Source organism: Cryptomeria japonica, chromosome 11 (genome assembly GCF_030272615.1).
Source record: "Cryptomeria japonica chromosome 11, Sugi_1.0, whole genome shotgun sequence".
Taxonomy (NCBI): domain Eukaryota; kingdom Viridiplantae; phylum Streptophyta; class Pinopsida; order Cupressales; family Cupressaceae; genus Cryptomeria; species Cryptomeria japonica.
In genome coordinates this window covers 656,598,332-656,616,722 of record NC_081415.1, presented here as the reverse complement: position 1 = coordinate 656,616,722, position 18,391 = coordinate 656,598,332, and the positions used below count along the sequence as shown (strand labels likewise).

At 35.6% G+C, this 18,391-nt stretch overlaps 1 protein-coding gene across 1 annotated transcript in view; it reads right to left on the bottom strand.

The window, feature by feature from the left end:
* LOC131041187 (uricase-2 isozyme 2) overlaps nucleotides 1–18,184 on the bottom strand; it is a 99,239-nt gene extending 81,055 nt beyond the window's left edge. Inside the window, exons 1-2 of the mRNA XM_057974186.2 lie at nucleotides 17,729–18,184; nucleotides 5,506–5,598 (exon numbers count right to left, since the gene is read on the bottom strand). Of these exons, the coding sequence (XP_057830169.1) occupies nucleotides 5,506–5,598; nucleotides 17,729–17,923 (288 nt within the window). The 5' untranslated portion in view covers nucleotides 17,924–18,184. The remainder of the gene's footprint in view (nucleotides 1–5,505; nucleotides 5,599–17,728) is intronic.
* Nucleotides 18,185–18,391: the final 207 nt, after the last annotated feature.

Below are 18,391 nucleotides of genomic sequence, written 5' to 3'. Positions count from 1 at the left end.
TGTGATTTGTAACAGGTCAAAGTTAGATGCAATAATTTTGTTCTCACGATTATGAAATCTCTGAACGTGGAAATGGGATTCTGAGTATTGTTGGGATTTCAAAGTGTTTACTTCTTGTTGTTGTTCACTATCATTGTATCTTCCGAACTTCATTAATACTTGAGGACATAGAACTAATGTCTGTTGCTCACTGTTGCATGTAATTCAAGGTCAGAAATATATGAATGATATTTACTAAATTCCCTTATATTTATTGCTCATTTAAAAAAATTGCAGCAATCATATGTTATTCAGTTTTCTTATTTGCAATTAAAGTCACACATCTCATTACCTCCAAATCTGAAGCTAAGCATTCAAGCTTGCAAACAAATTGTTTGTAAACATGACATGGTAAAGGATGAAAATCAGTAAGGGGGTCAAATATTTGAAAAAATACCTTCGTAGCTATGTAGGTGAAAGAAGTGTGAAAAAATTGGGTTGCATTTTGGGGTGGGACATTGCAGTGGTATCAGAGCCCAAGTTCCTGCCATTCTATTATTGAGTGATTCAATTGAAGATCAGATCAAGAGGAGTTATAAACAAGAAGCTACCCAACTAATTGAAGAGTACAAAAGCATTCCTGAGGATTTGAAAAAAATGTTTCCAATGATGATTTCTTAAGTGTGGTTGTAATCTTGAAACCTAGAAAAATGGGTATGGTGAAGTACATCAGAAGAATAAAGAAAGAAAAATCAAAAGTTACTCTTGAAGAAGGGTTAGTGAAGGAAGAAGAAGCACTTGTTTGTGACTTGCCTCTTACAGGTGATCTTGGAGAAGATAAAAATCAGTCAACATGCATGGAGTGGACTCTAAGCTCTAAAGAAAAAAGAACCATAAATTCACTTCATTCCTATGAGGACAAGGATGTGAGAGAGTAACCTATCGAAGCTATAAATGAAGAGTACATGAAGATCGAAGGAGATTCCGTCACGGAGGTTGCCAAATCAGAAAATCAGTCATCTATTGCAGCCTCATCTGAGAAGCAATCTTCACTTGAAAGTGCAATTTTCAGTCATGGGACTGATGTTGCAGCAAGTAGTGATTGCACAAGCTTCTTGGTAGGAAACTTGGAGGTTATGCTCGACAAAATCAGTGAAATGAAGGTTTTTGTGGATGATGTAGTGTGTGCTTCTAACACTGCCCCATCCTTTCTTAATGAGGAATACATGTCATCATCAAGTGTAACATTTGAATATGATGAGTACAAGGAAACAATAGAGTCTATGTGTGCTTTGACACAAAATTATGATGATGTTGATATTAACCTTGAAAGAAAATCCGATTTAATGTTGCATCATAAATCAGAAAATTTGTATGGGGTTGATAGGTCTTAAGAGTCCTATCATTTGGTGGGATAGTTGAAGGTAAATGAAGACCAGATTATTTCAGTCATTAAACATTTTGATGAAACCCATAATTTGATGGCAAGATGTTGTTGGAGGATTTCAAGGATGCATATGGACCTTGGTGGAGAACTTCACCTTTTAGATTCGTAGGCACTTAGAGAAGCGTTAGTGGTAATGAAAACAAATGACCTACAACTACTTTCTGATAGAGATAACCTTTTCATGCTTGGTGAGATCCATTTTGATGCACTAAAAGGGAAATAAGAGGAAGTAGATAGGATTACTGATGAGCTTAAGGTTACCTAGGATTTTTTGAAGAGCACTTAGATGGCGCTTCAAGAATCGAAAATTCAAACTTATGAGAATTGTGAAGAATTGAGCTTGGCTCAAGCATCGTCCTCCACAACAGAAATCTAGTCTTCTATGGCTACCCTAACACTTGAGGATGAGAGTGGTACTTGTGGTTTGAGAGGAGAACCCATTATGATGGTCAAGCAAAAGGAGCTTTCAGGTTTGCATGGGCTTAAGGACAGGTATGATTCTGAAATTGTTGAGTATACACACAACCTACATCATGGAGATCATGAGTCACCTTTGTGGGAGAGCCGACTGAGGGCTCAGAACATAGATGAAGATGGGATAGTTGAGCACACACTTGGTGGATCAGCCACAAGTGTTATACCTACACATGTAGAGGGGGACAAGTGTGATCAATATTTGGTTGGGCCCTTGGTCATTAGTGGAGAATTTGAGGAGTTATTACTTCTAGATGCTCAACAAGTAGAGCTTACATCTTTTGGACCAGTATATGATGGGGTGTACATGGATGGTGGCAATGTTGATTCAAGATTATTTGAGCATGTGGATTCTCTTGGAGAGGCCATTGATCCACTATTCCCTCATGATGCATGATTGAAGTATGGAGCTGATTCATTTTTAGGGTGCAAGATATGGATCAAGAGAAGCATTTCAACCCTAATTCATTGGGTTGTGGTCCACACATTGGTGTTAGATAACTGTTCTATTCTGCTAACCACTGAGATTTCAGCTTATCTTTTGGGGACAGCAGCTGATTGGAGGGATTGGAGAGGTTTGTATCACCCTTTCCTTGTTGGAGGTTGGCATATTGATGAGCTCCCATCATCCTTTTGTCCTTGGAGGTACTTGTTGCTTCATTTGGAGTGAGGTTCTCAGTTGAATAGTTATGTTACAAGGAGTTGTTAGCAGCTTGAGGATACTTTCCTTTGGTAGATTTATGCGGGCATACTTATCTAGCCACTCTTGGAAAATATTATAATTCTCAACCCTGGGATCCATGGATTTTCATGATAGATGGAAGGCTTCCCAAGCTGCTGCAGATTGATGACAGTTATGTCAGAGTGGTGCAATGTATTGGTGGAGCCATATCTCTGAGATTGATATGGGATCCTGGTATTCAAATCAGCATACAAGTACAGATAGCAATGGTTCTAGTATAGAGATGCAGATTGCTTGAGGGCAAGCAATCTTCAGGAAGGGTGGACTGAATGTCCCCATTTTTATGCCTTCCAATTCTGATAAGGTCAGCCTGTTCTTGGAGGTTTCCTGTTTCTCAAAGAATATTTTAAAGTTGTCTGGCACTTTTTGGGGCGATTTTGGGCAATTGGTTCGAGACTTGCTATTTTTAGTAACTGTCAATTTCAACACCATTTAGGTAGTTGGGAGTCTAGGCTGACTTAATATTTTTAGCAATAACTATTTATAGTAACCATTATTTCTGGGAGCTAGTCATAGTTCAATCTCCTCCCAACTTCAGCATGCAACATCTTCAGTCAGTGTGTTTTGTGTGTACCTTCTAGAGCTCTTTTTGGTCACTTTTGTTCATACTTACTATTTATAGTAAGTCACAGGATGAGCAATGAGTATCATGGTTACTTCTGGAAATTCAGTTTTGCAAAAGTTGATAGCTTAATAGCAACTAAAGTTTTATGGATATTATATTAAATAACATATGAATGATAAAGTTAAATAACTTTACGTTATTCAATATGATACAGTGACTTTATAAAGTTATTTTATAAAGTAATGTAATAAAGTAACTTTATAAAAGTTATTTTATAAACTAACTTTATAAAAGTTATTTTATAAAGTAACTTTTAATGTTGCTTTGGGAGACATGGATACTATAAAATGTTAAAAGTCACTTTTAATTTAAAATGTGCAAACCCTAATTAAGGAAAATAAAAGTTATTGAAGTTTTATTGGTTCCTGTTATCTTCCCTCCTGTCAAAACTTTACCAACATCATTAAATTCACCTATAGCTCAAATAAAATGTGGCCTGTTATCTATCCATTCTCTATGCTAATTCATGAAGTATGAAATTTGTGTAACCTTCTTATGCATGCATGTCGTATAGAATCCAGATGATACCTTTCATGATGGAAAGATATGCACGCACTTGTCTTCTACAGGCAGTACAATTTGGTTAGCACTGTAAACATCTGAATGATACATTTGGAATTGCTGATCAAAAAAGGATAGATTTATATGCTTCCTTTTGATTTAATAGAAACACGGTGTCACTTCCCTTTAGATTTCCCCAATAGAAAGTAACTTATGACTTCCTCCACCTAATGTCAACTGCCTCCTGAAGAGAACAGGACCATAATAATTGTCTTTATACTTGTGTCCTTGATTTAATAAAGCTCAGTTAAACAAATGAGGCAATATCTGCTACCAAGCATTGTTGAAAATTGTCCTGCATTGAAACCAATTTGGTAATCTGCATTGATCCTACGTTAGTAGACCAATAATAATTCTTTCAAAGTGGACTGTCAGTGTTCCTTCACAAATGTGTTGAGACAATAAACAGATACCATTATGTTTCCCCTCCAATACAATAGCTCTATCTCACATTTGACAGTTGTTTCTAGTCTAGGTACAGGAAATTTATGTAAATTTGATGCTACGTGTAATAGAAAATTAGAATATCAAGAAGTGACCCTTGGAAACCACAAGTTAAAATATCAGATGCATATTGTTGCATATTCCTAACAATAAACAAATCATTTCAGAGTGTCATGAAATAAAATTCGCATAGTGAACATGCTCTTGTGATTCAGATAGTTTGCTATCACATAAGACAAAATGGAAATATAAGTCTATGCCTGCAATGGTTAGCTGAAATTTTAAGAATATAGGTTTTTCTACAACTAGGGATTTTAGAAAAGAATAAAAATAGGACAAGCTGGAAGAAGCTCACACTAGATGAGAAATGACTAACAGATAAGATAATTATATTTTAGATTTCAGGTTGTCCTGTTTCAAGTGTTCGGTGATGTTAAAAACTTCTGGAGTGAACTGTGTATGAAGTATACTGTCCTAAGTTAATAAGATTTCATTTCTTTCTCCTGGATTCATCTTCAGGGAAAAACAACAGCAACAGATTAGTAACCAAGCCTGACAGAAAAGAGTGTTATTGCAATTGAAGATCATCTTGGAGGTAGGACCAGAGCATACAAACACAAGCCAATGCTTAATAAACAGTCAGACCACTAGTTAGCAACTCTTTCTAAGACTGTAATTCATCCCCAAATCACAGGAAGTAAGGAATGTACAATACCATGTACCTCAAGTTAAATTCTATTATGTACGACAGGTTGAATCTTTTTGGGCCACTGTTTAGTCCGTTCCTCTTTAACACCTAAGTTCAATTCTATTATGTATGAAAGGTGTGCATCCTTTTGGGCCAAACTTTATTCACTTTTTTTTGGCACTAAATCACAACTGTGTTATTTGGTACTTACGCAAATTAGACTACAAGTAAACCTTCTCAACATATTTGATGGAGAAGGAAATATTATTGTACATTCTGTACGATATCATACGGTACATCTTCCAATCCAACACCAAATATATAATTAAAAGTGCTATTCGTGTACACAATGTTTCTGCAATGCATTTTCATAATTAGTTATTCTATCTCCTAAAGATGAACAACTGCAAGAATATTATGGAAAATAAGACTCATTATTTTATGATAATCTATTTCCTAAAGATGAACATTGCACACAAAGTTATGGAGAACAAGATTCTCATTATTTACTAACATTTTCAAGGAAGATGACGAAGGAAGCAAACCTTTGGATAAGTTGAGGTAAAATGTTTCCCTAAAAGAATACCAAACTCCTCAGCTGATAGTTGTTCCAAACACTCCTTCGCCTTAGCATAAACCTGCAAATAATTGGAAGCCAGCTCAAGCGACTTGCATTTCAAAAATAAATATCAACTAGCATACAATATTCGAGAATCAATATGGCATCTCATGATGTATCAATGAGTAACATATTATGAAGGATGATGGGGTGGATAAAGTAATTAACGGTCATGAAATGGAATAGAAGATTGTTATCATGGCATAGCATAATATACCAACAAACATCATAATATAAGGAACAGCTGGTTGGAGGAACATAGTATGTTGAGAGAGAATAAGCTCAATTTATTAGAATCTGCTTACTCCCCACAACATTTCAACAGACAACAAGTGGGCAACCCTAAGACTGTTTTTTTGTGGATGGAAGACTAATATAAAATTGTCGTGCTTTTTTTTCATAAAATTTCAAAAATCAGATTTGCCAGCTGCTATATTATTTTTAACAAATGCAGACCAAATTTTTAATACAAAAGATAAATAAGATTATCTACTTATAAGGTTTGCAAAAAGTGCCTAATATTATTAAATACTGTAAATGTTAAACAGACTGTTAGAATAGTTTTATTAATCAGTTCTCTGATCTCTGTATGTTGTTAATTCGATTTTGTTCTACTATCGAATTGCCTCTGTTGGTTTGCAAATTACATATATCTGTGACTGATCTCTGCAGTGATTTTATTATTGTATGTAATAAAATGAACCTTTGGCAATGTCAGTATGGAGTTTCGTATTTATCCTTATACTGGTCACCTATGCTCTATTATCTTTTCTTTTGATCTGCAGGGAACATGTTTGGCATCTATATATCATTCACATATTGGATCGTGCCTCCACAGGGAGTCACGATCCTACCCAACATCGGCGTCAACAACTTAGGTGTAATTCGAATGTTTGTTTATGTCTAAGTATTGTTAGTTGAGTCTGCTAACTAATACGCAATCAGTAAGATCGTAACAAATATGCAATCAGTACGATTGTTACTGTGTGATTTTCTCTTTCGTCTGAGACTATAAACTTAACACTCCCTCTTAGTCTCAAAAGAATAGGCCTAATACATATCACTTTAACTGAGCTCAACACTAATCTCATGAGAATCTCATCACCTAGGTGTGAAGTATCAACATGTGATACTAAGGATATACTCACTTTGATATCCATGTTATGGTATGTGCACTGACATTAATACACTTACATAATGTCTACCATAACTTATCATATTACTGATATTCAAATTGTATGATTTTCAGTTTATATGATCTTCCAAACATTTGTAAGATCATAACCTTACAATGTTTAAATACAAGTGTTCATTAACTAGAGAATCGTCATCCTTTAGTAATGTACATAGGAAAGATTATAAATTTCATATACTCATTTATATGAACAAGAAGTTTACATAGTTAAACATCTTTATATATATCAATAATTATATTTTAACCATACCAAGAAGCCTCCTGAAGTGATCAATTTTCACTCTTGCTAGAGGTTTGGTGAGAATATCAGCTGTCTGATCTCCTGTATTGATATATTCCAACTTTATTACCTTTCTTTTTGTCATGTCTCTTACATAGTGATATGGAATCTCAATGTGTTTGGATCTATCATGGAAAACTGGATTGACTGAAAGTTTAATGCAGCTTTGGTTGTCACAATGAATGATTGTAGGTTTTAGGCTTCACCAAAGAATCCTAATATCAGTTTCCTCGACCATACTGCTTCTTTTGCTGCCATGGATGCAGCTATATATTCAGCTTTTGTAGAACTCTGGGCTACAGAAGATTGTTTTCTGCATATCCAAGATACCATAGCTGATCCCAAACTGAAACATAATCCAGAAGTACTCTTCTTGTCTGTTACGCTTCCAGCCCAATCTGAATCAGAGAATCCATGTAGGTTCAATTCAGTGTGTTCATAGTGAAGTCCATAATCCAGAGTAACTTGAAGGTATCTCAATATATGTTTTACTGCTACTAAATGTATTTCTTTGGGCTCAACCATGTGTTGACTGAGTGCATTCACTGCATAACATATATCAGGTCTGGTATTGACAAGGTACATCAATGATCCAATAATCTGCCTGTATAATGTCGGATCTACAAACTTGGAGTCTACTACTACTTCTTTTAGTTTATGAAGATTTGTTTCCATAGGGGATGACATTGACTTACAATTCAACATTCCAAACCTCTTTAGAATGTCAATGGTGTATTTACCTTGATTTAGATAAATACCATATGGTCTTTGCCATACTTCTAATCCAAGAAAGTAATGGAGTAATCCTAAATCCTTCATCTCAAATTCTGAAGCTAGTTCTTGTTTGCATTTTGTAATGAGATGATCTTCTCCTGTAATTAATAAGTCATCTACATATAGTATCAATATCAACATTTCACCTTTGACTGTCTTAAAATACAGATTTGGATCAGCAATGTTCTTAGAGAAACCTATTCCCAATAAGTAACTGTCAATTCTTTCGTACCATGCCTTGGGAGCCTATTTTAATCCATACAGTGCTTTTTCTAACTTGCATACATGTGTTTTTGCATTATTTACCTCGAATCCTTCGGGTTGTTCTAGATATACTTCTTCTTTAATTTTCCCATTCAAAAATGCAGTTTTTATGTCCATTTGATGAACTTTCCATCTTTTAGATGCTGCTATAGCTAGGATTGTTCTGACTGAAGTGTATCGAGCAACAAGTGCAAATGTTTCTTCATAATCAATTCCCTCCTTCTGTGAGAAGCCTCGAGCAACAAATCTTGCCTTGTGTTTTTCTATACTGCCATCAGCAGCATGCTTGATTTTAAAGAGCCATTTAGAGGATACAACTGATTTTTCTTTAGGTCTAGGCACAATTTTCCATACATCATTTTTTTTTAAGATAGATTGATATTCCTCTATCATGGCATTCTTCCATACTTGTTGTTTAAGGGCTTCTTCTACATTTGAGGGTTCAACATTTATGATTTCTGACATTAGAGTCACATAGCTAGAAAATCTTGAAGGTCTTTTGCTTTCCCTAAATGTTCCTCTTGGTGCTGCATAGGTTTCTGCTTCCTGTATTGTTTTGGTGGCCCATAGTGGTCTTTTCCTAGGGTTCTCAGTAGTAGTGTTCTTTTGTCCCAATGTGTTTTCCTCAAGATTCTCCCTCTGAGTTTCAGAAATAGAATCTTCCTCCAAATTTATGGAGTTGGTTGAAGTCTCATGTGTAATGGAACTTCTTGTTTTGTTAATAGCTACATCTTCTTCAAATATGACATATCTGCTTAATTCTATTTGTCTTTGACCAGGGATGTATATTCGGTAGGCTTTTGAAGTTTCACTATATCCTACAAAAATCCCTTTCTGCCCAACGGGTTCTAGTTTAATTCTTTTCTCCTTGGGTACATGAATATAGACAAGACATCCAAATATTTTGAGATGGCTAATATCAGGTTTAGTTCTAGTAAAGACTTCTTCAGGAGTTTTGTCAATGATATGAGAGTGAGGACATCTGTTTTGAATATATACAGCTGTGTTAGAAGCCTCCCCCCAAAGTGCAATTTCTAAGTTTTGATCAAATAACATAGCCCTTGCAGCTTCTACTATTGTTCTATTCTTTCTTTCTGCAACCCCGTTTTGTTGAGGATTATAGGGTACTGTGAACTCCCTCTTAATCCCAGCATCTTTACAAAATTCTTTAAATAAGTCTGAAGTGTATTCCTGTTGACGTGTATTTTGTACACTGCCTAACACAGAATAAAATACCTAAAGGTACCTTATCCTCTCTTGAATAAAGCCTCTGATTGCTGAAGATATCGCGAAAAAGGATCAATCAGGATGACTCCAAGGTTCTTTGATGTAGGGACTCTACGTGTGGATAAGCTCTCTGTGGTATGATGTGATTTGCTGGAATCACAAGGGGACTTACATTTGATGATTGAACTTCTGATCTGCTTTGAATATTGCTAGAACATAGGCTCTCATTAGCTCTGATTTGAAAAAAGGAAAAAAGACGAGGGCGAGGAGAGGATCTAATCCTAATACTAAGAATGTAGGAGCAATGAATGATCTTTGATGAAATTCTAACTAAGTCTTGTCTTGACTTTGCAGGACCATCTCCACAAGGCTAGTGCGATCTTCGAAGGAAAGCTTTATGATGTTCAAATCATCACTACAGGCATAGACACCATCAAGTTGATGCATATCAATGAAGAAGCAAAAATTGAAGTTAAGCTTAGGCTGAACGAGTCTAGTTGACTACGCAAGGCAAGTCTGCAATCAACAAACTGCTAGTAGTATGGATATACGAATTTCACCATCAATCAAGCACATTTCTTCCACTCATCTAATAACATGAAATCAAATATGAGAAGTATAAAGACCATGCAAATTGTCGAATCGACCCATAAATTTCACCATTTCTTCAATGAAGTTACAAGTCTTTTACAACAACATCTTGGCAACAATCTTTGCCTTCTCTCTCTACTCTACTCTAATTGCTATTCTAATCACCTTCTAACTACTCTCTATCTGTCTTCTAACTGCTTCCAACTATCTCTATCTATTTCTAATTGCTTTACAAAATGAAATGCCAGGGCTTATATAGTGCCCTCAATACAATTCGATGGCTAAGATCAATTTGAGATCAATGGCCAGGATTCAACAATGAAAACCCTAATTAGGGTTTGTTACAACCATTACATAACATTTAATGCTTGACCAATGATAAAATTGTATTGCTTAGACACATGTCCTCTCTGGAAATTTCCACCAATGGATAGCCGGGGTAGGTACATCGGAGTTTGTGCCACCTCCCATGGGTTAGGTACATTGAATCTGGATGTGCTGAGGTGGACCACATTGACTGGAGAAGTGATGACTAGGATGCCACCTCATTTGACACTTGGTTGATACTCAATTTGGTAACATTGAGAAGTTAGCCTTAATTAATTCTTCTGGAACTATCTGCTTCTTCAACGAACCCTTTGCTCTGACTTCTTGTGTCCTTGATTTGCAGGATGATGATGTACCTCGCTTTGGAATGCTAGACTGGAAGAGGTCGTCCTTGTTGATGCTTGATTGCCCTTGAGGAGACCGTCCTTGATCTGGCTTGATTTTCCTTGAGGAGAACCTTCCGACTTGTAGATCCTTCGAGCCTGGGAGTCGCCATCTTGATACCTACACAACATTTCACAATTAATAATATATCTTGAAGTGAAGAAAGGAAGATTCAAGATTCTAATTTAGGAAACTTCATGAGAAATCTTGAGTTATCATTTCCTAATTTAGGATGTAATACTTAGATTTTTCCAAAAAATGCTTAAACAATCAAACCTTGAATAAGGGTGTCCAGATGATTTTGCCATACCTCTTCTTGAGAATTAACTCTAAGAAATGATGTAAAAAATAGATGAATTTTGCTAGGCAAAGTGTAGATCAAAGCTCTCCCTTGGACAACTTGCGCCTCCTTTAGCTAGCTTCTTCAAGATCTGGAAATTCGCCTTCAAATGTCTTCAAAAATCTAGAAATTATCTTCCAATCTAGCAAGAAATTCGCCTCTCCAATAGCCTTCAATATGAATTTCGCTCCTCAGATTGCTCTTCCAAATCGCACTTGAAATGATGAGTGAATGATTTGAATAATGAAAACATGCCTCAAATATATAGAGTGCTCACCATTTCACCTCCCCATAGGCCGACTTTGACAAAATAGGCCAAAAATAAATAAAAACTAATAAAAGATGAAGGCCGACTTAATAAAATGGATAAAAATAATACCTCAAAGCGCTCCATTTTCAATTTTAATTTAATAAAAATTAATTTTAAATGCCTTTATAATTAAAATTTCGATTTTTCTAAGGCTCAAAAATTAATTTATTAAATGCCATGCACCTTTATTAAATGCCAATTTAATTGAAATTTTTTTAAAATATTTTGAAGTTTTTAACGAATTTGGCATCTAATGCGATTTGCTAAAATAAGGCAAAAAATAACGAATGTTGATAACTTCGCTCTGGTCCCTTGGAGAGGGACAGGAGCGCTTTTGCCAATTGTCATCGAAATTTGTGGTCCTTGCAACTCCATTCCACCCCGAAGCACTTTAAGTATCATTCCAAACTTGTGCCTTGGCCTAGATTCGTCCAAACTTGGCGAGAAGGACTGGATATTAGGTTTTTCGCCCTGGTCCCTTGGAGAGGGACAGGAGCTATTTTGCAAATCCAAGCTTATCCGTCCTTTGTTAGCCTTCCAAATTATATTCAATGGATAAATCATGTTCTCCTTGGTCTCTTCGAATCATAAAATTGTCTTGATCCTGCAAGAACAGTGCAAATTTGAAATTCAAGCTCCGGTCCTTCAGTGAGGGACAGGAGCGAATTTTGCTCTCTAGGCCAAATCGTTACAATTTTCATCAAAAAATGTCTTGACTAAGGAAGATATCATCTTGTTGCACGCCATGAATAAGAGTTCGAGTCCAAACAAGGTCTAAAAATGTGTACAAGAATAAAATCGCTCTGGTCCTTCAGAGAGGGACAGGAGCGCTTTTACCTTTCTAGACAAAAACTCCATCATTTCATTGTCTTTGATCAAGTCTGGATGCTCTATCACGTTCATTTTGTCCTCCATCATGCCTTTGATGTCTCAATTTGACCGAACAAAGTCAGGAATGACTCCACTAAGCCTTTTCGCTCTGGACCCTTGGTGAGGGACAGGAGCGATTCGCCTTGGACCCCTGGAGAGGGACAGGAGCGCTTTTCGCTCTGGACCCTCAGTGAAGGACAGGAGCGAAATTTGACTTTTTGAACTCTCTATCAGGACAATTTTTATGGAATATAACATTTAAGTATAAGTGAAGAAAGAAGAAAGATAGAACTTTAAGTTATATTCCATATATACTTTCAGGATGTTTGAGAGTGGTTTCAGACCTCCAGGAGTTATATTGCAAAATCTAGTTTTTTGAGGTTTTCCAGTTTCCAGACTTAGTCAAATTTCAGGATCAGGACTTTTAGACGTAGCCAAAATTTCAGGATCAGGACATCACTTAAGTAGGACTTGCTATCCTATTGATCTCCCCGACAACACTCAAAATGCAAAGGCCAACTAACAAAACCCTAAAAAGATAAAAAAAAAAAAAACCCTAAAAAGCAAAAAAAAGCAAGGGTCCCCATTTGCAATGGGGCGATGTGTGAAAACGTCACAACAATTCCCTACCATTGTCAGTCCTTAGTGTTTTGATTTTTCTACCAGAATGGTTTTCTGTAATAGATTTGAATTCTTTAAATTTTCTAAGTATCTCTTCAGATTCCTTGCTTCTAAGAAAATAAATCCAAGTTTTCCTAGAGAAATCATCTACAAATATTACATAGTATAATGAATCTCCTATTGATGGTTCAGACATAGGTCCACATAAATCAGAGTGAATTAGTTCTAAAACATCCTTAGTCCTTCTAGAGCTGCAGGGAAATGAGCTTTTAATGTTTTTCCCTAGTGCACATCCCTTACAAGTGCTTGATTGAATTTGATTTAATTTAGGTAGTCCTGTGACTAATTTCTCCATAGAGGGTAGAGCGCGAAAGTGTAAGTGCCCTAGTCTTCTATGCCAAATTTCCGTTTGATTTGTGACTTCATGAAATAAAGTCTAATTTGGCTCATTACACAATTCATATAGATGACCTTGTCTGTAACCAATCACTTGTTCTATTTTGAAGGTGGATGATTTTGGCCATACCATTACCTTTCCTTCTATGAATGAGACCATGTATCCATTATCTTCAAGCGCAGAAATAGAAACTAGGTTTCTTTTGATTCCTGGTACAAATAGTACTCCGATGAGTTGAACTGAGATTCCAAACTTTAATTTTGTGGTACATGTTCTGACACCTCTTACCGGATGTGCAGAATCATCTCCTATCGTTACCTCCTCATTAGATTCTTCTTCCATTGAGTCTAGTAATTCTCTGAATCTAGTGACATGCCTTGACGATCCACCGTCTATCACCCAAGTGGTAGATTTGTTTGAAGCTTGACTTGAAAGTGCAGAGTAGAATACAAACTTCTCAGATTCAATTTCTGACTTCCTCCCCACTTCGGTGAATGATGCTTGTTGTTTTACTTTGTTAGGACAATTGAATGACGTGTTCATACTGATCACATCTGTGACATTGAATTTTCGACATGTCTCTCTTACTTTTCCCATTGTGGAATTTTCTTTTCTTGAAGTTTTTCTTCTTACCTTTCTTATGAGAGTCAGTATTGAGAACGTGAAGATCTTGATCTTTAGTTTTATGATTGCCGCCTTTTATTTGCCTTGATTCTTCTAGAAGACAATCTTCCCTTAGTCGGTCAAATTCTGTATAATTATCTCTTGCATTTATGCCTTGTTTGAATGATTCCCAAGAATCAGGCAATCCATCTAGAGTAATCATTGATAGTTCCCTTTTCTCGACATGATAATCAAGTTTTTGTAGTTGATCTCTTAGAGAACCTACTCTCATGAAATATGAATTCATTGATTCCCCTTTATTCATGCTTATGTGGTTTAAGTGTCTTTTTAGAGCTAGGGTTTTGCTCGTATTGTTTATTTCATATGTCTTCTCTAAGGTTCTGTACATTTCATATGCTTTATCATGTTTTGATATAATTGGTATTATATGATCTCTAACTGCGTCAATAATGATTTTACCTGCTTTATCATTTCCTTAAGTCCATATAGATTTCTCTGGTTCAGCCTCGGGTTCAGGTTTGTCTTCTTTCACGGATTTGTCTACTTTGTTCTCTTTTAGCACGATCATAATTTTGACTTTCCAAGATGCAAAATTTGCTGCTCCTTCAAGTCTGTCTTCGAATCTGATTGTGTGCGCCATTTTAATGAGTCTTTGTTTAATTGTAAACTTCTCCCTTAGTCTGTTCGGATCTTTGAATAGTTAGGCTCTGATACCATGTAAATGTTAAACAAACTGTTAGAATAGTTTTATTAATCAGTTCTCTGATCTATGTATGTTGTTAATTCGATTTTGTTCTTCTATCAAATTGCCTCTGTTGGTTTGCAAATTACATATATCTGTGACTGATCTCTGCAGTGATTTTATTACTGTATGTAATAAAATGAACCTTTGGCAATGTCAGTATGGAATTTCGTATTTATCCGTATACTGGTCGCCTATGCTCTATTATCTTTTCTTTTGATCTGCAGGGAACATGTTTGGCATCTATATATCATTCACATATTGGATCGTGCCTCCACAGGGAGTCACGATCCTATGTGGAACCATCGTGGTTCCACATAGGGTCATGACCCTGTGTGGAGTCATGATCCTACCCAACATCGGCGTCAACAACTTAGGTGTAATTCGAATGTTTGTTTATGTCTAAGTATTGTTAGTTAAGTCTACTAACTAATACGCAATCAGTAAGATCGTAACAAATATGCAATCAGTACGATCATTACTGTGCGATTTTCTCTTTTGTCTGAGACTATAAACTTAACAAATACTTTTGGGTTTTGTATATATAAAGGCAAAATGCCCTGTTTAAGGTCCAATACCAGGTGTTACTCTTTTATAGAGACAGACCTTCCGCGTATTCCTTTTAGGAAAAACTTTGCGTAGTTTTCCCTTCGATAAACAGCTATCAAAAGAACTACAAAATCGATCATAAATAAAGTCTAAAAGCGTTTTTAAATATTTTGAGTTTCAAAAACAGAACTGTAATATAAGTGAAGAAGACCGGGCAATTTTAATGCCATGCCATCATCTTAAATGTTTTTCCCTTGAATCATAATGATTTCAGAAAATTATAAATATAAATGGTATAACAATCAAGATCAAATTCGTATGCTTTTATGTTTTTCACTGATGGTACATATTACCCTAAAATAATAAAAAATGGAATAAATTCCTTTAGAAAACCTAAGAATGAACTTGGAAATGTATTTCATGATATAATTTCTTATGGTAGAACCTCATTTAGCGCACTGCCACTCTGATTTCAATGATCAAGCAATTCCATGCAACTTTCTGGTAGTGTTACAGAAAACAGATATGATTTTTTTCACTGCAGTTTTCAAGTATATGTTAAGAATTTTCTTGTCTGGACATGAAGTTTATTATTTTATTTTGATTTTTCTGGACATAGAAGCTTCAATTTTTTCCTCAGCAATAACTTCCAGAAAAAATGAGCATGATCATATATAGCTCACGTTTGAGGAAAACATTTTAATATTGTAAACTATGAAAAACAGATTAAAAAAATGAAAAAATGAAAAACACACTCTTGCACAGCACCAATAAATAATTTGATGTATAATGTTTTTAAATGTTTCTTGTTTACAAGATACAATAACATAAATACCTAGCACCACAATTGCATGTCATCCTAAAGCGAACCGCAGTTCTATGTTGTCATTCACGAGAACATTTTTCTTCACTCCTAATATCTTTAAAATCCATTACACCCGTTCTAAGACATTAATGACGATTAATTTTTTCTTACGTAAAAGTGAAAATGTTAAATGAAAAGAGCTTCCAGTTGAGTAGGAATAGCGTAAACGTACAGGGCAAACACATTTCCTACTCGACTGCAAGCTCTTATCAGTCAAATGAAAACATAAAGTTCTTATGAACAACTGATTCAAGAGACCAACGGATTGATTCAACAGGTTGGGGCAACTTATATTGACTTATGGAAATTCTCATCTTCTTTATTTCAATCAACCATAGTAAGACAGACAATCAGCAATGTTGCGAGTGAGTGCACTAGAAGTTCAAATTAAGAGCTATACCTAAATTGAAACAACTCCAACATAGCGCTAACAAGATAGAAAAATATTTTTAAAAGATAAGACAAGTGGGAAGTATAAGAGGCTTTCTGTTTCCAGAGACTACAATGATTAGGAATTAGATTTTCTGAGTAAAGACCGCACTCTTGCCAGCATTTTGGCTGCCTTCTCTCTTGTAATTTTTTTCTCGCTTTGATTCAAAATAGATATATAGTCCTCAATATTCTAACCAATCAAGTGTACCATCGTCAATATGGATAAAATTAATAAACCTATCAAAGAAATATATTAAATGCAATCAGTCATACAATCAATTGTAACCACTTAACTACTTAAATTGAAGAGACTCTATTTACCGAGGCGATGAATACTTTTAATTCGTTTATAATGGACTTCGGGGTAAGGCTTAACCCAAAACAATCAAATTAGCATGGAGTTGCTCGCATTTATTGATCTCCACTGCCTCCCTTAGATTTTTTTTCATAATTATTTTAAACCATTATGACTGTCCTCAGTTTTAATATTATGTTTGATCGTACAAACATGCTCCGCCAAAGTCCACCACTTAATCCTTTTACGGAGCTCAGGGCCACTTTCTAACATATCTATCTATATTCACTTGAGTTATCCCAAAGGCAGGTTAATTATTGAATGCCGTATTCACCCAGAAATCTAATTCTTCATGCGGAAATATCTCACATCGAGAGTTATACCTCAAATTGAATCAACAAAGGTGGAAAACCAGTGCTAACAAAAGCAAAAATACATACAAAATATCTCTGAACTCGCTCGGAGAATTCATTTTAAAATAGAGATCTGTACACACGATTTCCCCAAATTAAGAGTTATAACCCAAATCGAACCAAATGCTTGGGAAAACGGGACTAAAATCTCACTTTAAGAGCAATAACCAAATTGAATAAATAACTTGGACAGAGCAGTGCTCGCATACTTTTTGAAACCAGAAACATAAACAAAATATTTTCAAAATCTAATGACTCGGAGGATTCATTTTAAAAAGATGTAGGCACAAATAATTCCATCAAAATGTCTCATATTAGAAGCCATAACCCAAATTGAATCAAGAATTTGGAGAAAACGGTACTAATATATCATATTAAAGAGTAATAACCAAATTAAGTCGACGAATTGGGGTAAACAGTGGTAACGCTACATACTTCTTGAAAACAGAAACGTATATAAAATATCTCAAGTATCTAATAACTGGGAGAATTAACTGAAAGAATTCGTTTTTAAAAACAGGCCTACACAGACAAATTTCTAGACATGTCATTAAACGAAAAAACAGGCCTACACAGACAATTTCCTAGACATGTCATTAAACGAACAACAAATCTTTTCCCAAAAAAGAAACACAAGCCAATAACTGACCGTATTCTTCATGGAATCAGTGGCAACAATATCAGAATTATCGCCATCCGTGTAGGCAGGAATGCAGTCGGAATAAAGCGAAATATTAACGGTCCATTCCACGAATATTTGTGTGCCATCGGGCTGCCTCCACACTCTGGCGACTCGAACCCTCGACTTGCCATGTTTTTGCTCCAACAACAGATTTTTCTCCATTTTCTCTTCCTCTCGCAGATCACACCTCTTTAAAATGCCAGTGATGTTGTATTTTGATGAATCTGCTTCACACCTGTTACAATAACCCTCAAAATAAAAAATTCCTCTTTAGAGGCATTTATTCCAAGATTCAGCATTCAAATCTATTAACGTCGCTGTTGAGGAAAGCAATCTGTGATGAAAACAAGCTTTCACGAATAAGCCGTTGTTTGCGCCCACAATAAAAAGGTGAGGAGGACTCCAAAGTTGAGTGCCTATACACGTTCTCTCTATTATACGGTTGTCGGGACCAGCATATCATCTGTTATTCTTTTGGCTTAATTCAATATAAAAAATGGTTAGCGCTTTGATGACGATTTACTAAAAGATTTTGTGGGGCCGCCCAACTAGTAGGTGTAAGGCGCAAAAAGAAAAATTAGATGCCATTCCAGAGTTCTAGAGGAATGTTTAACATATTATTCAACAAGA